Below are 24276 nucleotides of genomic sequence, written 5' to 3' on the forward strand. Positions count from 1 at the left end.
CTAATAATATGGTTTAGGAGGCAGGAATCATCACAAAAGAAGTCAAATGTATAAATGTTTTGATATATGAGACTAAAAAAGCAGAAGGTCAGCTGGGGAAAGGCTGCAGGTTTTCTGTGGGAGATGAGAGTATAAAAGTGCACACCTGTTTATTCTGATTTAAAAACAAAATGGTTTACCTTTCTTCTGAGGCGCCTTGGGTGGAATTGCATTAGTAACAGAAGCTGTCATGTGATGAAGTTTTGCAGTAGATGGAATTTCAAACTTCTCGTTTTGCTGTGTAGTAGCTATCTCTTCTGCAGACTCGGGTATCGTGGGTAAATTGTTAAGGATGTCACTGTCTTCAATGTCAATCACACTGATATATTCATGTTCACTCTAAACAAGAACAAGATAATGAAGAATTACATAGTATGTGTTTTGCATACATTGTTTACAGTACATTGTTAACCATTTCCTGTGTTTACCTCTTAGCACTTGTAAGTTGAAAGGCTTTTTGTTTTGGAGACAAAATAACTACAATCTTCCCTATAGTATTATACAACTGACTCATCCAGATATAAAGAACCCAAATTCATGAGGTAAGACAAACAGTACTCTTAAAATGTATTTTAACCATATGTACATTGGACCACTAACCAAATCAGGTGCATCTGACACAAAGGGTGGTAAAGGTCTCTCATTCAATTCAGTGGGGAATCTCAGGTTTAAATACATGTCTGGTGGTAGTATCTCAGAGGCACTAGATGATTCTATGAGGAAAGAGTAATAGTCAGTATTATATTTACAGTAAAAGCCATGGAACTTCAGACAAACCATGTGGAAACAGGTCTGCACTCTCTAAATGATAAGAAAGCTTTGATTAGCATTTCTTTTAAGAAGTTAAGATAGACAATGTAGCTTAATAGGTTTCTTTAATGTTTGCTTCTAACAATAAATTACTAAATTATTTTTCATTTTGGTGACAAATTAGCTGGAAAATACTCAAAATATTAAAATCAAAGCAACATGCTGAAGTCTAAATTGCTATTCATTTCCAATTCCCTCCTGAATAAGTTAAAAAAAAATAAAAATCTGCATCTTTACTTGATCCAAATAAATGACACTACTCAGCTAGAAAGACCTCTAATAAACTATCTGCAAAGAAGTAATGTGATGCAGTAAAATAATCTTCCAAATGGAACAACACTGTTGAATTTTAAAAGAAAGGAAGAATTAATATGCTCACTTGGTACCATAGGGAAAACACTTAGGTACTGAATCCTATGTAGTACAATTTATCAAGTATTTATAAAATGGCGGGAGAAAACCCAAACCAAAATAAACCTTCTTTAGCCCAAAATCCAAGTTACCTTCTATTTTTTGTTCTACAACCTGACCCAAAAGATTGGGAATAAAATTCCTACTTGAGATTAGAACATTGTTACTTGGCATACAGCTATCACACAACTTAACACATGCATGGAACAACTGTATATTTACCTGAGCTACTACAGCTCAATTTCAGGTGGATTTATGATCTGTCTTAACATCCCACTGGTCAATCCATTTGGTCTACATTACCCTAACTCCACAAGATTAAGCGGCACTAAAATCAAGGTAAAATCCACAAATGTACCTCCGCATATAGAAATACAAAAGCATAGGTACAGAGCACCATGAAAAATTCCAGCCAAACTTTTCATAAACAGTATTATAATTATTTCACATTTGGTTTCAAGAAGTCAGATAAATTAGCATCTTCTTATCTATATCCTACATTAAGCTACCTCATGTACAAAAACCATGTTAAAATTGTAATATTTTATAAACTTCCAAAACAGCAAATGAAGTAGAGCAAGACTGAAGTCACACCTGACACAGGAACAGACATGACGGACTCATTTTTTTGAACCTCATTCCCAGTACTGTTTCCAACATCCTGATATGATATGAGCACTTGGTGGGGAAAACAAAACAAAACAAAAACAAAACACATTAATTTAAGGAAAGTAAAGACACTTATGGCATTATCTGAATGTACATTTCTGATTTCCCAGCTCACAAGCAAAGCAAGGTTGCGGGAGAAGAGGCAGGGAAACAATTTCAGCCACACGTGAAACATTGTCTAAAATGCATTCAGATAAAGTCAAGCTAAGTTGAAAGCTTTCAGGAAAAGTCACAGCAGAACTGACTTACAGAAAGCATGTGGAGACTCCTACATAACTGCATTAGTAATATTTTTATTTATAATTATTTTAACTAATATTTTGTCAGTTATATTCCAGTATCTTCTGGTTTAATAGTTTTTGAAACAAAGAAGTTACAGCACGAAAAACTGTTTTTCCCTTTAAAAACTTACTCCATTTTGGAATCTGACCAAACATCACAATTAACAAGAAGCATTACCAGAAATAGTTGGTTGCTGTAGGTCCCGCAGGTAGCACTTACCTGGGTGAGTATTTGTACTTGCATCTTGAGTTTCTGCTAGTTTTTTTCCTGTAGAAGCCATGTAATGTAGGTCTGCTGAAGTAGTAACTGCTTCCCCCATTGTGTCTAAAATGTGATAATACACAATAGGTGTCTACAAATAATGCAAGAATTAGATATCTATGAAAGCAATGATATGAACTCAAAACTAAGGGCTCCGACAGATTTTTCTTTGCATTTCTGACAGATAATTTTAACCTTTCTCTAAACATCCTTCATGAATGATTTCAAGAAAAGTTTGTACTACCTGCCTTATGTGAATATGCAATTGTACTGAAACTCACAATGTTACAATGAATTAAAATCAAGGCTCAGTTTGGACGTGTTAAGTTTTAAATTCAATATTTTATGAATATTTTATGCCATACAATAACATATTTTTTCATCTTTTACAAGGGGGCAAGTATTTTTGACACGTATACCTTTATTTCTTTATTGATGTTTCTACACAGCTTTAAAAGCCAGTACTCCTCTAAGGCCAAATTTCAGAGAATGTCCTCTGATAGGACTAAATATTGTGCTGAATTAAAGTACTAGAAAGAAGCAAATCTTTCTATAGTCATGGTCTTCATTTTGCAAGCTAGAAATATTGTAAACATTCAGTTTCTTTTAGAAGAGCCTTAAATTTTGTGTAACTAGAATATGCAGGCAAATAAAATTGGAATAATGTATTTTAAAAACAAATAAACTGATTCAGAATTTGAAAGCATTGTTTACAGCATTTTTCTGATTAATCACATGAACACAAATCACTGTGAACCAGTTACTGAAATTCACTCAACATACTGTTGTTATTTTATGAAGTCTATTGTAACATTAATAGAAGATTATCGCTTATTTTTAAGAAAACTTAAAATACTTCTATAATTTTCAGGAGAATTACTCTGAGGTTACAGATAATTGATATGAGACCTTAAATTTGCCTGCATCTCTCTCCACACCAATCCCTTGAAAACTGACTATCCAAAAAAAGACTGATTATCTGTTGTATATCCTGAAAGGTTTTCCTAATTTTCTGGGGAAAGATCCCATAAACCATTATGCTGTATTGCCCACAGACTACACAATTTGAGTTTTTAACATATTGATGACTACAGAGCTGTCCTTTGAAATCTAACAAACTGCTGTTTCTTGATTTATTTTATTTAAGCACTCAAAGTATTAAAAAGACTTGTACTTGCCCACTGAAATGGAAACACCATCCTGAAGGAAAGATGTAGATTTTGCTTGTTGATCCTAACATAAGGAGAAAAAGAATTATCTTAAAAAATAGTTTCAATGCCAATTAAAGGCTTTCTTGATGCTATTAACTTTCAAATATAACTCCTTTAAGTAATGATTTTAAAAAAAGGAAAAAAAAGAATCATTGTAATGTACTTTTATTACCCCCTTTTTTAATTCTTCTGATCCATTCCAACTAGTGGAATTACTGACTACGTAACATTGTTTCCCATACGTTCCTTGAGGTGATCTGCAGTAACACAAATTCCTCTTTCTTCTTCAAGTATATGCTATCTCTGCTGTACCATAATTAATATCTCCCAGGTCTGGTGAGGCTCTCCAGCTGCTGCGCTGGACAGGGAAGTCTCAAAGAAGGTACGGTATAGACCCGAAATAGATTGTGCTGCTCTGGGTAGCGACGTAGCTTTAAATCTGGTACTTGCAAGGGTAACCCCCAAATATGTTAAAAGATATCAAAAAGGCATAGGCAAACAAACAGTAGAAGTGCATAAATCAAAACCCAGCTTGACAAAGACTTTCTCTTCTCAGTTTCTTGGCTGAGACAGAACTGAGACCTCGTGCTTCCCATCCTTACTCTTATATTGTCATCATCTAGCCTCATGTGAAAAGACTCATTAATGCCTGGGTCATTTGTCCTAACATTACTGCTAGGCTAAACCTTTTTTTTTTTTTTTTTTTAAGCAATTAGCATTTGTGTATATATTTACTTTAAATGTACATACTGACAAATACCCTACCAAAATAGACAAGTTCCTGTCCCAGAAAAAACAAAAGCAACCTTGGAATACTTCATAAAAATAGATCTCTTGATTACAGGAAATGCAAGTATATGAACAAAAGACATATATTGTTTCTAGGCTAGAGCCTGGAAGAGATTTATGTGATTGTTTTGGTTTACAGTTTCCTGTTTCTTTCTTTCCTGTTAATACTTGAATGGAAAAAGGCAAAGAAAAAAACATTTCTTTATACCCCAGTTCCTGATTCAACCATCATCACTGTATCACTAATACTGATGATGGAGTCATCTGGGCAGAAGGACACACTTGGTTTCTTCTTTTCTTCCTTCTCTTTCATTTGTTTGTTATCACGCCTCTTTTGTCTGTCAACATATTAATTACAAATAAAAAATAAGAACTGCACTGAAATAATAAAAATACTGTCATTATTTTCTAAGAAATATTACTGTTAAGAACTACACACTGAAATAAATGTGGAAAAGACAAACACAACTGATGCATACAGATCAGTTCAAAGCACTACTTTTGCCTACCAGAAATCTACATAAAACCGTTGTAGGAACTCATAAAAATACTTAACAATCACACCAAAATCTGTTGTCTAATAAGCTATTTATATCAAATATTACAAACTGCATAACATTCTATATCTATAGTTTGTGTATAATAAAATAATCACTACTACACAAAATGCCTGTAAAAATCTAAGAAATACTCCAGCAAGAAACCAACTTGTGTTACTGTTGAAACTTTCTCATTAACTATTTTACTAAGAGTTGCAAATTTTCCTTAATATCTGATAAGTAGAGTATAAGACAACAATTGTAGCTTCAAGAATTTCAGCTGATAATATCAAAACAGGTAATCTAAACTCCAGCTGCAGTTACTTATATATCAATTGTTTTTCACGTTAAGAGCGAAAAACTCATCTTAGAGTCTGTGTTTCCAACTGCCAGAGTTAGAAGCATCACAACCAGAAGCAAGTGTTCTGTTCTAGATGCAATGATGTCATTAACTCTTCCATGGAAAACACAGGCCTGTGAAATGTCAGGAATCTATTGACATTATATAAGAACTGAACAAAGATATGCATGCAGCTTAAACGAACTGTTTTAATTACCTGGGCAATCAATTAACAAAGAATACACCAAATTTCCAAAGTCATGAATAACATGCCTAGCAAAACAAAATAAAATATCCCTTCAGCAGGAATTTTGCTAATCACCATCTGGATTCAGAAACAGAGGACATAACCCTTTCCTTCTTGAAGATTACTACTAACAGTAACGATAAGCAGTGCAGACAGTAGCCTATTAAGATTCACTACATAAGCAGCAAAGCATTTCATAAACAGCATACAGCAAACAGCCAGATAACAAGACTTTAAACCACAGATACCAGTATGAAAAACATTTCCTGTTGAATCTTCTTCGTATCAGCCTGGTAACAGCAACAACCCCTTCATGCCCTAATGCTACACTTCTGCTGTGTCTTTACTAATATTTGCTATTTCATTCTCCTCCAATAGAATTACATCCAATCCCACTTTATTTGAAGCTGTTGTAAAGACTCCCACTGATTTCAAAGCTAGAAGGTACAGGTTACCAGTAAGTCTTTCAAAATGAAGACCCACTTTAAAAGTTTGGCTTGCCTTTTTCTATTACTCCGCACATCTCTTAGTTCAAATGGTTCAACATCAGTTTTTAGTAACTGGATAGGTTCAGTTTGGTCTTGTCCAAAGGAAGTACTGGGCACAGTATGATGCTGATGGCGTTGCTCAAATGCAATGAGATCTTGAAGTGGAATGAGTTTTGGTGCCTGAAAGTGTTCAGAGAGAGAAAGAAGCAAAAATGAAACAATGATAAAGGAAACGGAGAGAGGAACCCCAGACTGGATGAACAGAGCAGGTTCAGTTTGGATCTCAGTTACACAACTCCTGTAGCAATTTGTGGAGAAAGTGAAAATGTAGTATTAACAGCATCAGACCAGAATGTCAGCTAATGTGTACATCTGTAAACTATTTTCTGAAAGTAAACTAAAAGATACTAATTTTCTCCACAGAATGTATTTCACTAATATTTGCATTTCTAATGTACGTATTTGAGAATGAAGGTAGGAACTGCGCAATGTTGACACGGAGTGAAGAAGCAGCTTTCAAGGAAAAACATTTCCATTCTTTTCAACTGGAATGGGCAAGCATATGAGAGTCTACCAGAACACCACTTTCCAAACATCAAATTCTCAACATCCAGAAGACAAGGTCTTCTTACCAAGCCTTTTAACATTCCATTTCTGCCCTTACAGAAGAGGATTCCTTACCGCATTTTTTGTATTTCTGTAAATAATTCTACTTAAATTTATGTTAAAACAGAACTATTTTTTACCATATAAATATTATCCAGTATTTTAGATAGTAAATTCCTTACATTAATTATTAACGGACCGAATGTTGATGAACTATGGAATGTGGAATCAACCTAAGGTTGTTAAAAACATTTCCAGGCTTGCAGCTTGTCTCATATTGACATGCCAATAAGGAGGTGCCTTAGTTCCAGATCCCCTCTGGTAGCTGTGCTGAACACTTCCAAATTCCATACTCTGGAAACATTAACTTATTTTTGATGAATAAGAAATCATGATATTGAAAAAAACTTACAACTTAGAAAAATATATTATTAAAATCCAGTACCTTCTTTTTTTGACGTAAATTAGCATGGAGTAGTGATATTCCTGTGTGCTGTAGTGTTTCTCTGCAGTCAGTCTCCTTTGTTGCCGGTTTAACAGGTATTAAAGTAGTAGGGATTGGCTGTCTTAGAACTGATGGAAGTCTAGGTACCGGGTCAAGTTGCAAGTGCAACAGTGGAATACCAGCCAGGTTCTGAGTGATCAGTGCTTTGCCCATATTCACATTTGCAGAGAACTGCTGCTGAGGTGAAACTTCTTGCTGTCCTTCATACTGGTCTAGATTCAGGTGTTTGGGAGGTCCCTTATGCACAGTTTCTGCCCATCTTTTCTCTTCCTCATGCATTTGCCTTGGGATCTCAGGGTCATATCTACGCCCACTCAAATCTGCTGTTGACTTACTCTTTCTTGGTATGTATGATGACTGATGGTTCCATAACGAATCTGATGAACTCCAAGCTACTCGTGGTACTGGGGGTGGCATAGCAAAAGCTGATGACATTTCTACTGGATGTAAAAAAGCCGTTTTGAAAACATAGCCTGATTCAAGCTTAAGCAAAGGAAATCCATTTGAGTAATTCAGTTTTTTTTCAATAGGAATAAGCTTGGGTGTTTTCTGGATGTTTGAGGAAGGAGCTAGAAGATGAAGTGGTTTAGCAGGTGCTGAAGAATGCAATTCTTGAGACGGTGGCGTAAGCCCTGTTTCTCTGCTGTGGCTTTCTAATAGGCTTAAAGAAACATTCACATCCACATGATTCTAAATCAGAAAAGCAAACAAAACAGCATTTACAAGTACCTTGAAATAGCAACCATGCACTAAATATGCACAAAAATGGTATAATTTTTTTTGTCTACAGCAATTACTACAAAAACATTTCCTGATTTAATAGGACAGATAATATATCAGATATACAGAACAGTCTTCATAAACAACACTTTGATATACCTACTTTTACATGGCCACTGTTGCTTTCATCTCTTAAACCATTTCTTGGTTGAAAATCAAAGCTCTTTTGACCAGGTTTTCCTTTATCTTCTTGAGTGGGCAGCTGTGTTTTCAGAGAGCCACTGCCTACCGCAGTGTGTGCGGGCTGGCTTCTGTCCAGGTGATCCGACTGATACTGTTGCACATTTGGCAGGTTGGCAAAGGATGACTGCACTATTTGCATTAAACTCATGAAGTTGATTTGCTGTAGCTGGATACAGACACACAAAGTTAATGCTGTAAACAGCTTTAACAGGAATCTTAGCAAAAATTCTATGTCTAGGCTGTGTTATAACTGTTCTTTATCCTGTTAATACGGGTGACAAAATAAACAACATTCCGAAGTTTCAATAACGATTCATTTGTATGATTGTTTATTGTACTGAACTTTCTTTTAAGATGCATTAAATACCTGCCACAGATAGGTTATGCTAAAGCAAGACAAATTCCTTCACTTCTTTTGTGAAGTTTGAGTAAATGTAAGGACACATAGAATTGTCTCAATGTACTAAGAAAAATTAAATTGTAGTACAGCTGCGAAGTTATTACAGTTTCAGAATTTTTCCTGATCTATACTATTAGAGCACACTACATTATTTGAACTAGAACATACTCAAACTTTTATTATTACTCATTTTCTTGAGTGAAAAGCACGAGTTAATTCGAAAATAAGTTTTCACAGTTGTTTATGTGGAACTTGAAATCTCTTTCAAAAACAACCACACACAGAATACCTTTAAAACAGCAATCATCCCCACTGCTTTAAATAACACAGTTATACTGTGAAAGCTATTTTCAATAATGAGATGCTCTCACCTGAACTAACTTAAACATTTCATCTTGGAGCATCTGCCTGACAGTTTCTGATGTGTTTAGCTTCTCTTCTGCAGGGACTTCTTTCTTGACTTCTTGCTTCTTTGCACAAATGGAAGTATCGGGGGCAACACTTGACATAGTTGACCCAACAGTCTGAGAAGGCTGACCATCACTTAGAGAAATCTCTACATTACTTGAGAAGGAAAAGAACAAAACTATTAAAAACAATCATAGTTCAGAACACTTATACTAGGTTGTCTTAAATAAATCCAGAAAATTTTAAAGATATCCTCGTTTTTCTAAAGCGTAATTAATTTGTATGAACAATTTAATAATTAACACTGCACAATCTTCATTGGAGAGCATGTATAACATCTTTTTCCTAATGCTTCCTAGTATACTGAATGAAAAACAGTAGTAAAGACATAAGAGTTATCTGATTTTTTCGTCACAAGGGTATCTGAAATGTTATCTTCACTAGAGATACTGGTAGAAACCAATGATTTGACAGAAAGAGGGCCCGATTAGTCATAAAATCAAACAGCTGATGGAAAATGGAGAAGGACATTATTAGCTGAAATAAGAGAGATGGCAGATAACATTCATTTAAATAATTAGATGTACCTTTATATATTTGGAAATAAAAATCAACAACATTTCAGATCAGAAAACAATTAAAATTAAAATAACATGTACCAGATAATACAATATACTGAATTTTGTCACAGACATAATTAGATCTTCTAGTAGGTAAAGACTATTAAGTAGATGAAGTCCTCAAATGAAGAAGAGAGGGTTAGAATTTCCATTATGTTATAAACAAACTGAAGGACTTTACCTACATCAACAGAAATTTACCCAAGAGACATTTCTCTATTTAAGAAAAATGCTGACATCGCTATGGGTACAGGCAACCTTTGGAGGATTTTTGACAACTGAACAGGATGGTCTCCAAGCATGTAAAGAAATAGAAGCATAAAGCAATGGCTAATGAGTAATACTGAAAGGTTTTGGATATATAATAGGCATGAAGGGGCACAGGAAACCTTCTGGAAGACAGTGAGAATGTGTAAGCATGGCACAAAACCCTAGAAGTTGAAGGTTTTTTGTTTATTTTTTTTTAAAAAGCTGGCATGAAAAACTCAAGAATGAAATGAGACAAGAGACACACAAAAATGGAATCCAAAGGGATTTGTACTTCAGATCTTCCTCTAAACTGAAAAAAACTCATAGAGGACTGTTCTAGAAGTGACAGTCAGAGATTGACTCCTGACCCCTTTTCCCAATTACAGTCTTCTCCCTGTTTATAGAAATATTATGTATATGTTTATGGGTATCTAGCAGTTGCTGTAGGACATATACATCTTAATAATTTTATAAAAATGTGAATATAAGTTTATAATGTTATTTTTAGGTGTTTTATGTAACAATATATCTTCTATAGTAATATTATATAATTATAATGATTCTGTCTGGAACCAGAAAACAAAAGTTTGACTTCTCTTGAAATCTGGTAGCTCTGAATTAACGTGTTTGACTCATGTGATATTCTGGACAACATGCATGAGTACATGATCCTCAAGGATTATAGTACAAAAAGGTTTCAGGACAGGCTACTTAGTACAACAGTTTGCAGGTACAATATACTATACCTGCAAATATTTTATAATCAAGTCTACACATCATTTATTTCAGACTGAAAATTTAGTAGGGGTAGTCCATTTTTTATTATATGAAACATTAGATGTTTATCTTACCTGGGAAATTCTGCACCTTGTTCAAAAGAGAATGAGTGAGAAATGGTGCTAGTAACAACCTCAGTCATGCTATAAAGAAAGAAAAAATTAGTAATGTAAATACTACAATAATTTTTTACACTGTTTATTTTCATTTTATATACATTTATATACATAAATGTGTGTGTGCATCTATATATACACACACACACACACATATATATATAAAAACCCTGAAAAAGTGTTTTAATTAATATGAGATAAAATACCTGAAAGCCACCTGGATCAGAGCTATACTGATCTGCATTTCTTCAATTACTGCATTACACTGCAATTTGAGCTGGCAAATATTGACATTCATGCTTTGTCTCCCTAGCAATCAGAAACTGACTCAAACAAAAGCACTGAAACGGTTGTGGCTATTCAACACAAACAGCAGGCAAAAAAAGAGGTTGATTTGAGTTGACAAAAGAAGAGAAAATTCAATTTAAGCAATACTGTTTATATCATTACAATCTGCATTCCTAATAAAGAAAAGCCAGTATCATAAGAAATCCTTGAGGGGCATTTTATATGCAGTTATTTTTGTTTCTTTCAAAACAAAAATATATCAGTTTAAAATAGCAGAGGATTCTAAGTCTTTCTAAAAGTAAGCCATTTAAAAGTTTTCCACAAACATTATATATACACAGGAATATTTATTTATATGCCATCACAATTAATAAGACTTTCTAAAAAAATAAGACTTTCAGGCATCGTATATCAGAGGAAAAGGCTTCATCACTACAAACAAATTTGGTGGATTCAAGAAGCTAATTGAAATAATAAAAATAGGTTGGTATTTTTCTATCATTAAAACAAATGAAAAAATCTCAAAAGACCAAGATTCCTCATGGTAAACATAACAAACCCTGTGTTTACAAAATATAGAGATTCTTCCCTTGAAAAACTTCAGAGAAATCAAACTGAGCAGTAATCTATGCAAACAGATGATTTGACAATCAGGTTTATGGACTGTTTCTATAATTTTATATGCATTATATTATAAATGCAGAGAAATTTTAAAACATAAAATTTTTAAAAGATCTTAACGAAGTAAATTTCTTAAGTTGTGTAAAATACCTCCCTCCGTCTTTTAGGAGCTAACAAGCTTATTGCCCATGTCCATTTTTATCTCACCTTCTGCTTCCTAGACACCAACCTCTCTTTCTTCTATGTTGTATAACAAATTAACTGTTAAGTTTCCTAGAATCACAGCTCTCCACCTGCATTTAGCCTGAAGATGCTGCTCCTATTTCAAGTCTGGGGAAGTAATTGTGTATCTGAGAGCTTTCCCAGTTATTCTCTATCCTTTACCCAAATACAAAATACACCCTCCCACAAACCACGCCTCTTTCATTTGATCATTACTAAAATAACCACTCATTCACCCCACACTTTGTACACGTGAAATGCCTGTATATGTGAAATAGGAGATGAGTGAAATTTTGCTTCAAACTATGAGTTTGTTGCAATAAACAACAGCAAGAGCCCCTCGAGACTTCACTGGGTACCATAAATAACAAAACTACTTCAGATTTTTTAAACAAAATTAAAGGAGAAAATAAAACAAAAAAAAAAGTCTCTCACGCATTCTGTTCACCCTTTCCTTCCTTTGCTTTTTCCACTTTTTGGTCCTCCTGAGGACTATATACATCTGAAATGGAGACGTGCTGGAATACAAAAAGATGCATGTGAACTTGCAAATTTTTATGCCACCATTCTGCTTCAATAAAGTTTTGTTTTATTTTATTAGGCTAAGGCAAACATATTTCTGATTAATCAGCCACTTGAAAAAATCTGACTGAAAGATAATCAAAATGACATACTTATCAGAGGACAGCTACAGATCACAAATACAAGATATTAGATTCATCTGAGCATCTTTCTTTTTAAGTCATTATTATGAGTTTTTATTTACAAATTCATATCCATTTTATACCCTGGAAATATACCCTACTAATCTCACACCTCCTAGGTGAGGACGAAAATGTGGAAACAACCCTGTGATACATAAATTATTTACAAACTAAGGAATTAAAACAAATGAAGGATTTTACACGTGCCACAGATTCACTGTAGTAAAACGCACTATAGAATTGAAGACCACAATACATTTATTGTTTCTAATCCCATTAACAGCATTGAATCTAGAGTACTACAGGCAAGTAAACCAATGGTACTGCAATTCACATTTCAGTATAATAGACTTTACCAATTTCAAAGAAAGGAGACTTTCTTTGAAAGGAAGACGATGCAGAAAGGAGACTTTCTTTGAAAGGAAGACGATGCATGAAAAAAAGATGATGCATGAAAAAACAAGGCTTTTTTACAGATCCAGACTGAGTTTTCAAACAGGAGCAAAATAAACGTCTTTATACATTTAATTTAAAAACAAGCAAGCATGTGAACAAGTGGTAGAATCTTTACTTAACCACCCTGTGACAACTTCAGAGACAGCACACGTTTTTAAAGAAAAAAAAAATTGTTAATACAGCTTCCTAGTATAACAAAATACACATAAGAATCTGGTCTATTAACCAGAAGACCATCTGTTGTTGTTTGTTGTTTGCTTGTTTGTTTGTTTTAATTTACATGATTTTGTATATACGTGTGCATACATAAACTTATACATGTTATGTATTGTTGTACATTATATAGATTTAATGTAACTTCTATATATATAATTATATATATATATATAGGCATAGACACATTTAGTTTTACAAACAATGAATCAAGTTTCAAAAGTGCTCACAGCAGATCTCACTTTACTGCTGTTTAATTACTTGTGACTTTTATTATTGATTTAAGCAGGGGAAAAAATGCACCAATCCTAAACACTTTAAGTCCTCAATTTCTGAAGTATACTGAGGAATTCAGGATATTTTGAAAACAGTATTCATAATAATTTGATGCTTCTATGCAAGATGGTAACTTGCCTTTCCTCTTTGGTATTCTACAGGTTTGACCTTGACAGAGCTATTTGAGCTCTTCGGAGTTTCGTACGGCTCCTCAAAGAACTCTATAAAATAAACACAATTACTCTACATCATAAAACTAAATGACATACAGCACTGTTATGTGATTTCTGTCAAGTGGTCACATTAGTCCACTTTTTCCCTAGCAAGGAGAAAGGAGTTGATATATCTCTCAGCAAATTCAAGCTCTGTGTTATCTGTGTTATCACTAGTGATGATACATGCACCAGAAGTTTAAAAAACAAACAAAAACAAAACAAAAAAACCCAACAAAAACCAAAAAACAAACCCACCACACAACTTATTTTTCTTGTTATTTTCATGGTAGGAATATGGTAAAATTAGCCTATGCATACTAAGCTCTTACAATTTTTCAAATCATATTTTACACGGTCACATGAATATTTTAGGAATGAAAGTAAATGATAGAATTAAATATGTTAATATACATTGTCCTATCTCTACAGCAAAAAGAAGTTACATAAGTGAAAACTGATCAACAGGTCTTGAGAAAGCAATTATATAAAATGTAGTTATAATATAAAATGGACACAGTAATAATTTCAATAGAACAATGAAAACTTATTTCCATTTTTTACTTAAATAAACAGGGGGAGATATAATCCTATTCAGTCACAACTCCTACTATTTTATATGTCAGACCATAGTAAAAGGATATACCATAAAAACGAACCTCCACTTTCTGATGTTACATCTAACTCCTCCTGAACAAACGGTCCCACTTCATTAAGATCTTCAGTCATACAAGATACAGAATCATTCCCATGATTCATTTCCTTCTTATCAAAATATTTTGACTTTGTAGACATTCTGGTAATTGAAATTACAAACGGTAATTAACAATAGAAATAATGTAAGTATCTGACTTAGTTTAAGTATGCTGTTCCTCTGAGATTGCAGGCTAGTGCATAATTGTAAAATAAACACTGCCGTGATATAATCAATGTTGATGTAAATTTTCTCTCTGAATTTCACTTAAACCAGGATTAATACTATTTTTTGGTATAGCTGTGATTTTTTTAGTGACATTAATGGTACAGTCTTTCAGATAGGCTGTTTCCAGAAAAATGTAACCAACACATATGATCTACCAAAAATTGAAGACAATCTGCACCATGACTTATGTGGTGGACTTACGCACCAAATGGTGCATAAGTCCACCACCACTTATGGACTTATGCCAAAAATCATTTGGTTAAGGTTACATTTAGCTCCCCCACAGAAATTTCCTTCATTAAAAAAAAAATATATTGTCACAGAAGACCCACAATAACGTCTCAGAATATTAATACCAAAGATCTTTTGTTTCTTTAGTGCAGCAGCAGATGAAGAGAAATGTCACAAAGGACTTCAGGTTAAGGAATCTCTATCTCCAGAACTGTGTAAGACATTAACAAATAAAATATTTACTGCCTTTTCCATCTATTCTTCTGACACGCACACATATGAACATAGCTAGATTACAGATCCAGGACAAAATAAACTAATGTTAAGAACTCTCATGTCAACATAAGGAAAATGACACTAAAGAGAGTGGAATTTACCTGAATTCTTTGAGAAAACCATGATATCAACTATATCAGAAATCTAGATTCCATTTCCACATCATTCAGTTTATGAACAACCATGTACAATTCACTTCATATGCAACAGCTACATTGTTTTCTACCTAGAAGTACATCTGCTGATGGAGAATATTTAATCTGCTTCAAGCAGCTGTAAACAATATGCATGAGTTTGACTTTGTACTCAAAATTAAACATGTATATAACATATAACAACAGTAGAACTCTTCATACTGACATGCTGCTTAGCTGAGGAATTATGATCAACTAGAGTTCTTAGGTTAAAAAAAAAAAACCTACCCAAAATCAGTTTCACAAAGATTGTCATAGGCTTGTGCGCTCTGGACATCAAGTGGAGGACTGGCCACCACGGAAGACTCTTCATCCATACTATTTTCTTTCTCTGTCCTAGACTGGGCTTCTGGTAGGGGTGCAAATTCTTTCAGATATTGATTATCCATACCCTAATAATAATAATAATAATAAAATTCATTAGTTAGAAAAAAAGATATGATACTTTAAAAAAACCCAATGCTTTCATATAGTATGTTTATGACCCCAAGGATATCACATAGTATATTTATGCTTAACTTCATTTCCTTTTCTCTATTATAGATCTGAGAAATACTGGATTTACAGTTGCCTGTGGAACCTGAGTTTTGCCCCTTTTTGCATTAAGTGAAGCAATGGTCCTCTGAATTACCCAAAGAAAATGTAAGAGAGATTTGTCAGTGTCAACTGAGTGTCAATTGTCATGGATCCAATGTGACAATTAAATATACTCTATACAAAGACATACAGTAAGATTTGGCCTTCATCACCTGTAATAAAAAACTGGTATTAAACTACTCTAAGTTATTATCACTGAAGACAGTATAAGAGGCAAAAAGCCATAGATAATCATGCAGTTAGATGCATGCACAGAATTTTGCAGTAAGTTGTAAGTAAAATACAGGTAGCACTTGTCAGAAGACAGAAAATACAAACCAAAACCAAGACAAAATATCTTTTCATGTGGGAGAAAAGCCTTCTCAAAAAAAAAAACCCCAAACCTTCTCCCCTCAAAGGCTTTCATGTAGACTTAATTAAAGCAGTTGAGTGATCCAGCTGTCCCTAAATATAAAATAAAGCAATACACACCAGGTTGTTCTGGCAAAGCTCTTCTTTTATATTAACACACATTCTCCAACTCTGTGTAACAGTGCTAGATAGAAATTCAAAATTCACTTTTCACCAATCTTTAACTAGTTTAAATACTTCATTCAGCCTGTATCTGCACTGTCCTCAAAGACAAATCTAAATTCAAGTCTCCCCAGATAAACTATTTCTTTATTCTTTGTCTTGTTTTTCCATACTCTATCTCCAATATTAGGTTTCTTCAAAGATGATGTCTAAAACTAAACACAATGGCCTAACTTGTAGGAATTTGCTCAAATAATGTGGTATCTAGATAAATGAGTTGGATTTTAAACAGGACTTCCAAAGAGAACTTTAATCTCCACTAAAGTCTGCCTACGGACAGAATTCTAGTATTCCTGGAATGTTTCTCTTTTCCTAGCAACCCTTAAAAGATAGGCTATTAATCAATATCCCAGGTTTTACTGAGAACAGAACTAAAAGGTAAAAGATGCGTGTGATTTTCTTTACTGGCGTAATGAACTCACACATTTCATTGACATTTATCCCATCCGTTTTCTTACCTTAAATTTTATGCTCTTTGCTTGAGATCCATCTCTGTATAACTGTTCTAACAGCCATAAAGAAGTAAGGACAGCAGCTGCTGATGTTTTCACATGTATCATTGGCAGAATCTCCTCTAAGGAATCTTGTTTATTGGAACCACAGAGCAGTCTTTTATCAGACCATCTGATCATCCACTCAAGCAATTTTGCAATATTGCTCAATTTACCCATCAATTCTATAGCTAGTTCTTCTCCTGGTACAATATCAACTATATCAACAGTTTTGTAAACGTATTTAGAAGTTGCCTGGGCTTGCAGGCTAGAGAAAGTATGGTTAGAAAAGGTCTGGCTTGCTGGTGCAAAAGTGACTCCTTGATTGTCACTCTGAGCTCGGTAAATTGACTTGTGTTTTAAACCAAATAATCCTTCATTAAGTCCTTTCATTAGGTTATGCACAGAAGGTTCTGTTGTCTGTACAATTGATCGTACAATGGTTGGATTTTCCAAAATATTTTGTTTTTCATTATAGACAGACACTGTTTCAGGATTGCAAGATGCCAGGGTGACAGTATAGAAAGACCCTGCTCTAAACACACTTTGGCTTCTAGTTTTGCCTTGTCGACGTTTCAGTGTTGTATGAACATCAAAAAAGAGAGAGTTTAATTCATGCTCTCGAAGAAGTCCAGAAAAGCTAGTAAGAAACGGAATTCCAAGGTCACTGTACTTTATCAGGTCTCTCTCAAGAACATAACTCAAAAAGAGTTCTAAAAAAATAACATATTCTTCATCATCACGTTCAAATTCCCATGCACCAACTATAGGCAAATTACACTGATTATGCATGTCTTTTCCATATACTTTGTCTTTATGTTCTGTTTTCCAGTTAAGAACTTTTATCTTGCATGTGGCATTTTTGCTACCTATTTCTCCTTGTCTCTGATGTTCGCTATCCCTGTAAGACAACAAACAAACATAAGTACTGTTAAATCCATTTTGACAAGAATTAAGAATGTAAAATCCATTTTAAGAAGAATTACATGAAAAAATAAGTAAATGCAATGTTAATGCCTTTTCTTCCTCTATTGTTAAAAACAGGAACCCAACAAAATCAGATTTACATTAATACAACGTTAAGGTGGCAAATTAATGAAACACAAAATCCATAGTTTTTACATAGACAGCAACTCAGCAGTATCATACATGAACTTGGTCATAGCTGATAATAACTGACACTTCAAAAACTAATAAGTCACATAGTAACTGATACAACATTGGTAGTTCTAAGATTTGGTGGATTTGCAATTCTTCATTTGGTAAATTACCCAAAGTGACAATTATCCTGTTTGGTGTAAAGATTACTTGAACAGTAACAAAGACAACTTTTTTCTTTTTTTTCTTTTTTTTTAAATAGAAAGCTTTCTGCTGCCATTTTTTCCATACCTTTGGAGTGAAGGTGTTGGAGCACTCGTTCCTTCAGTAAGCAAAGTATCAGAAAGTGTATCTGCTGTGTCAGCATCACTATATACCTGAGGATTCCCAAGATCAGTAAGTGTGCTTCTGCTTAAACTAGTGCCTAATGAGAATCTGTCATAACAGTGCTCCTCATCATCTGCTGCTCCCTCTTCTGCTGGCTCCCAAATGTTAGTTTCTATGGGGCCTATGTTCCTTATTACACGTCTCAAGGCCTTCATTCTCACTTTTTCAGTAGCTTGTATAATAATTGACATCGTTTCTTCACTTTCAGAACCTACCCAAAGAAAGAAAACCAAGAGATTTTAAATGCAAACTTCTTGCTTTCCACTTACTCTCTTGAATTGAGACATCAATGAACTTTGAATCATCATAAATTATAGCCATTTAGAAATACAGACAGAAACTGTGATAAAGTGAAGAAACACCAACTTAAAAGTCATTATATTCTGTTATTGGTACCGGCATATCAGAAAGAAAACAAAGAATTTGCCACAAAACTCTCTCAAAGTTGTCTAACCAAAAACTGTAATAATTATTTTACATGGGGTATGAAAGAAGGTATTGTCACAAGTTAATTAGTTAAGGTAAAAAAGAAAGTTCACTTAATATTTCCTGAAGAAGGATGCACGCTACCTTTAACAATACTGTGTCTGAGTCGCTGCTGAAGACCATGATATTTATCTCTTAGTGGAACCCTTATATCTTCAGGATTAGGAAATGCTTTTACAAAAATCTCTGCCACCTGCACAAAATAAAGTATCTTTTCAAGCAGCTAACACACAAGTAAAGTATAATTTACAAGAGAACTTACACCACCAGAAAGTCTAACCAGCAGCATTTACAAGGAGAAGAAACATTCGTGATGATCTCTATTGCTTTTGTTCTAGCTTTAATGTCTTTTACCTTTTTCACTGGTGGCAATTCTCCAAGCAGACTTAAAATTACATCTTGAATTAATTCTTCAACATTCATGAATCTGCAGAAAGGAAGCATTCGACAAGCCCACTCCACTGCATTCAGACAATGCTCAACTGTGGAGGCATCATATTCATTCTTCTTCAGATCCTAAAAAAACCCACCTTGCTATAGAAACATTAATTCATATGAACAATATATTTCAGCTGAATTATTCCTACATTGCAAATTGTAATGATTCTTCCTTAGCCAATAAAAAATAAAACCAGCTAACTTAACAGCCAAGCAGAGAAGTATACGATGCTAGGAGACAGATCAAGGTTGTAATGGACCATTATTTATATCAAAAAAAAAGAAAGAAAAAAGAAAAAAAAGAGCTTTTTTTAAACCAGCTTAGGAAATAATTCCATTAACACACTGCTGAAGAGTCTGTTTGCAGTCATTTAGAGTAAAACTTCAGGATTTGATTAAACTAGCTGTAACTGATTAAATATACTGAATTGCCAGATGAAGTAACTGATTTTACTGTGACTTAAGGTGATCATAAATTCCTTCTTGGGAGCAAGATACTTAAGCCAGCCAAGAGGCTTTTAAGATGGATCAGTTTATTTTGAAATAGTCAGTGGTTTCTATCTCATTTGTCACTGTCACACAAAGCACAGAAAAATCAGAATATTCTACTATTTGAAACAGAACCATCCTGAGCATTTGAAGCTTGATTTTTCTGGCGAAGAGAAATTTGGATTTGTTTTAAAAAGGGCACAACCTTTGATAAGAACAGCTGAGTTGCTAGACTAGATAGGACAAAAATCAACATCTGTACTGTTACAGAATACATGTGGCATTATATACTATATATATTATATAGTATGTATAATTATAATATATATTATATACTGGCATAATATAATGCCAGTAGTTTCCTCCTTTTTCTTCCTTGACCTCTGACATATTGATGAGGGTATAGGTAGAGAAAATGTGATTAAATGTTCATACTTTTCATTATTCTTTTTGAAAACCAGTGTATATTTAATGCACCAAATATACATTGGTCAGGAAACACCCAAAATAATTTAACCTAATAAAAAAAAGTAGTAAATACTTTATCTAGACAACAAGTCTAGAAACTATTGAAGAGATACTGCCAGAAGAGCAATTCTCTGAGCTAAATAACAAGCAAAAGCCCAACAGAAATACTATTAGAAAGATGTAGTTCACATGGACAGCACTATTCTGTAGCATCGAATACTTACTGCACATTATAGCACTATGCTAATTTTGTCCTACTAAACAAGTGAGAGTTCTCACAGAAATATAGAGATCTTTACAATTCTTCTTACAGCTTTATGCAATTAAAATGTATCTTTACTGTATCAGGAATATAATTACCTTCTGATTGTTAATATTTTCCCTTGCAGTTTGGTACCGCCTACAGCTGTCAGATAATCTTTCACGAACGTGAAACATCCAACACAATGCACATAGCTCTCTGAACCAACCTATAACACAAACATGCAATATGGTGAGATTCTATTTAAATGAATGAAATAAAACAGTTTGAGATTTTTAGATAGAAGAAAGGAATTAACAGCATCTTAGCAGTAAAGAAAAAAATTACTCAAAAACTTGTTTTCAATAGTGCTTTGCAGCTAGACCTGTGTAGTGCCACTTCATGTTCATTTTCTTCTGTCAGATCTGTAACACACAGACAACAATCCAGAACAGCAACTTTCAGGTTAAGAGTTTTGATAACCAACATAAAAGCTGGACAGTGAACATGTTTCTGCACATATTGCACTATTTCAAGCTAATAAGAGTTTCTTTGCACCTGTGGATTCTCACTTGTGTTCTTTTTTCCAGCCCTAAATTAGTCTATTTTATTGCATACAGACCTAAAATTTTACATGTAATATCATCAAACTGATGGTCTCCAGAAGATGTAGATCTATAGAAAACAGTGCGGAAATTGGAGTAACGAAGCAAAGTCTCTGGGAATGGACTCAGTGAAGGAAGAGATCCTTTCATTCGAATCTATAGATAGTAAAAATAAATAATCAATTATTTAAATATAATTTGCCAATTTATAGATGTATCAACAAATTTTATTTGCATGTCAAAATGGAAATAAAAATCAGTTACAGTTTTGTATGTATCACTGTGTGTACAGCCTCTCAGTTATTAGCAGAATACTGACAAGATAAGTAAAACTCCCTTAAGCTTGCGTCCCATTTTCTTCAAATCAGTATTCTGAAAATTCATTTCAAGGAATATGTTTAGTATAAGCTACGGCACAAAAAATGCTTTTGTTTGCATGGTACTCGTGATACTCATGGTTACCATGAAATGCAAGAGCAACAAAGTGTAACAAGAACTAAGATCACAATTCAGAAACCAGTTTAATCCAGCACAGTCCAGGCTGCTGCCAACCAAAGCAGACTAGTTTTCTCTCCCATTTCAGTTGCTACTTCTGATCACCTCCCCGTGCCAGCATTAAGCATTAAGTGTGACCATGCAACGAGCAAAAAGAAGGAAATATTTATTTGTCAGTCAGACCAGTTCCAGATCTAGATCATTGCATGAATGCTGGTGCAGAGGGGTTGAGGGAAGGCAGACAGTCACACACACATCCTTCTGTAGCAAGTCAACCTTCTGTCGGCGGCTGTGTAACAATGACTTAAGAAAAGCCTGAGGTTACACAAAAATTTTTTATCAATATATTCTGAGTTTGTTCTGTGCGAACAAAATGCACATGAGTAGAATGAGATCTTATAAGCCCCATGCTCTGTGCACTAAGATGACCACTCTACCTGAAGCAAGTATCACGTTCTCTGTTACATATTCAACCATAAGTGATCTGGAACACACTTCCAGTTAGCAGCTATAAATCCCAATTAAAATCAGCTTGTTTCTTTCAAATGGAGACAGAAGTAAGTTTGTACTTTACCAAGTAGATACACAAAGACGCATAGAAGGAGAGACATCTATGAAGCAGATGGTCTATATCTTTAAGTTTTGGTTTCCGAAAAGAACTGAACATGGAGTGTAAAAACTAGCAGACAACATGTAAAAAAATATGACATCATCAAAGGCTAGATAAGACTGAAAGCTTCTGCAATGCAATTGCAAGCTTGCCAGTAATATTTACTACTGATAACCAAGTTACAAGAAAACGAGTTGAATGCTTACTTTTTGCATAACTTTTCTTGCCCACTTCAGTTGTGCAATATACCACTGCGCTGCAGGGCAGGAACAATGAGCAGCCCGGAGGAGCAAGATAATTCGCTGAAGGACTCCTGACACTTTCTGACGACTTTCTCTCTCAATTTTTAAAAGAATGTCATTACAGTCTTCCTGAAAAATGCAAATTCAAAGACAAAAACAAACCCCAAAATTAGAAAGGACATGTACAGTAAGGAATCTGACCTAAACATTGTTTCTGCTCCTAAGAACATCTCCCTTCTTCTTTAGAGCACAGATGCTTTATGGTAAAAACACAGAAGCACACGTACTTTCTTATCACTATGGTGCTACTTAAGTAAATGAATGGACATGGAAAAAACAGACAGAAAAATGAGCTGAAAGGAACCAGAATAAAGATCATGATTATTTCATAAATACATTCAACAAAAGACCCAAGAAACTTCTATCATTCATGCTTACTTCACTGAGAGAAGCTGGCTGAGGACAGTACAATGGTGGTGCTGGAAGATAAAGCCCATCTGGAACTAAACCATACAATTTTCTGCTAAGATCCTTGGCAGAATCCATCAAAAGCTGAAATGTCTCTGAGAGGATATCAGCATCTGCCATAACAGCTGCTTTCAGTACTTCCTGTATTGAACTATAAAGAACATTTGCATCTTCTTCTTCAATGGGATCTATAAAATATTAAAGCACAGAAACCAATAAATTAATTGACTCAATTAATACATGGCCTTCATTCTGAAATTATGAGGCTATGTTCTCAGAATTTGCATTCAACTATTACAATGCATACATTGCATCTACTTGCTTTAAGATAAGATCTCTCACATTTGAAAATAGCATTCGATTATTAATTTTAGTTTTTGCCACATTAAGGGGGAAGCTACTGCCTTTCCAGATAGAGAACTGAAGTTTTCAGCCATGCATTTGCTTGGCATAAAGTTCTCGCAAATCATTCTCACCAAGCAGGCATAAGCTAGGTACACTATTAATAATGACTATAACGACTCTTTAATCAGTGAGCATGATGATCAAGGAAAGGGAAATGCATTTGTTTGATATCTTTCACATATTATTACATTTTTTCCTGATCTCCTAGAAGTAGCAGGACCTTTAACATACATCATTAACTGGTTCCTGAAATTCACACAGTATTATACTGCTCTGCTTCCATTTCTACTCTTCCTCATCTTGAGACACATGCTGCTGAATCTTTCCACTGCCTATCATACTTACAGATTGTTACACACAGCTCGTATATGTGTGTGTGTGTCTGTTTGAAATAAAATCGCTGGAAATGAGTACTAAAGAATCTACACAGTGTTTGGGATACAGCTTAAAGATTAATTAACATCCACCTGCTGACAGGAACTTGAAATGTGGTTTCCAGACACATAAAAAGAGAATAAGGAATAGAGATCGTGCCAGCAAACTTTCTATAAAATGTAAACAAGGACAGGTTGATCTAGATAATTGGAGGAATTTCAGCAGTAAAGTATTAAGTTAGGTTATGTGATAAAAAGCTCATATACATGCACACACACAAAGGAGCACAGAGACAATAGAGGGTGAGGGAAGCTCAATAGTACCTAGACGCATCTACTCACAGGAGAAAAAACAACCCATGAAAGGCTCAGCTCCACAAGCCCAGAGATGCACAACAGCAACTTATGTACTCAGAGAAATGGACACCCTGTCCAGTCGCTTCCCAGGAGAGCCATCAGCCTCA

General features: G+C 34.3%; 1 protein-coding gene across 1 annotated transcript in view; it reads right to left on the reverse strand.

Annotated features, from left to right (window-relative positions):
• CPLANE1 (ciliogenesis and planar polarity effector complex subunit 1) overlaps window positions 1–24276 on the reverse strand; it is a 62814-nt gene that overhangs the window by 14687 nt on the left and 23851 nt on the right. Inside the window, exons 19-41 of the mRNA XM_082336494.1 lie at window positions 23004–23221; window positions 22530–22694; window positions 21236–21374; window positions 20733–20842; window positions 19332–19493; window positions 19062–19170; window positions 18396–18702; window positions 16974–17907; window positions 15574–15737; window positions 14382–14518; window positions 13649–13731; window positions 12297–12379; window positions 10689–10757; window positions 8932–9124; window positions 8081–8326; window positions 7138–7887; window positions 6100–6266; window positions 4681–4810; window positions 3651–3705; window positions 2431–2535; window positions 1855–1938; window positions 640–752; window positions 180–378 (exon numbers count right to left, since the gene is read on the reverse strand). Of these exons, the coding sequence (XP_082192620.1) occupies window positions 180–378; window positions 640–752; window positions 1855–1938; window positions 2431–2535; window positions 3651–3705; window positions 4681–4810; window positions 6100–6266; window positions 7138–7887; window positions 8081–8326; window positions 8932–9124; window positions 10689–10757; window positions 12297–12379; window positions 13649–13731; window positions 14382–14518; window positions 15574–15737; window positions 16974–17907; window positions 18396–18702; window positions 19062–19170; window positions 19332–19493; window positions 20733–20842; window positions 21236–21374; window positions 22530–22694; window positions 23004–23221 (4722 nt within the window). The remainder of the gene's footprint in view (window positions 1–179; window positions 379–639; window positions 753–1854; window positions 1939–2430; window positions 2536–3650; window positions 3706–4680; window positions 4811–6099; window positions 6267–7137; window positions 7888–8080; window positions 8327–8931; window positions 9125–10688; window positions 10758–12296; window positions 12380–13648; window positions 13732–14381; window positions 14519–15573; window positions 15738–16973; window positions 17908–18395; window positions 18703–19061; window positions 19171–19331; window positions 19494–20732; window positions 20843–21235; window positions 21375–22529; window positions 22695–23003; window positions 23222–24276) is intronic.

The sequence above is a fragment of the Platalea leucorodia genome (genome assembly GCF_965183815.1).
Source record: "Platalea leucorodia genome assembly, chromosome: Z".
Taxonomy (NCBI): Eukaryota; Metazoa; Chordata; class Aves; order Pelecaniformes; family Threskiornithidae; genus Platalea; species Platalea leucorodia.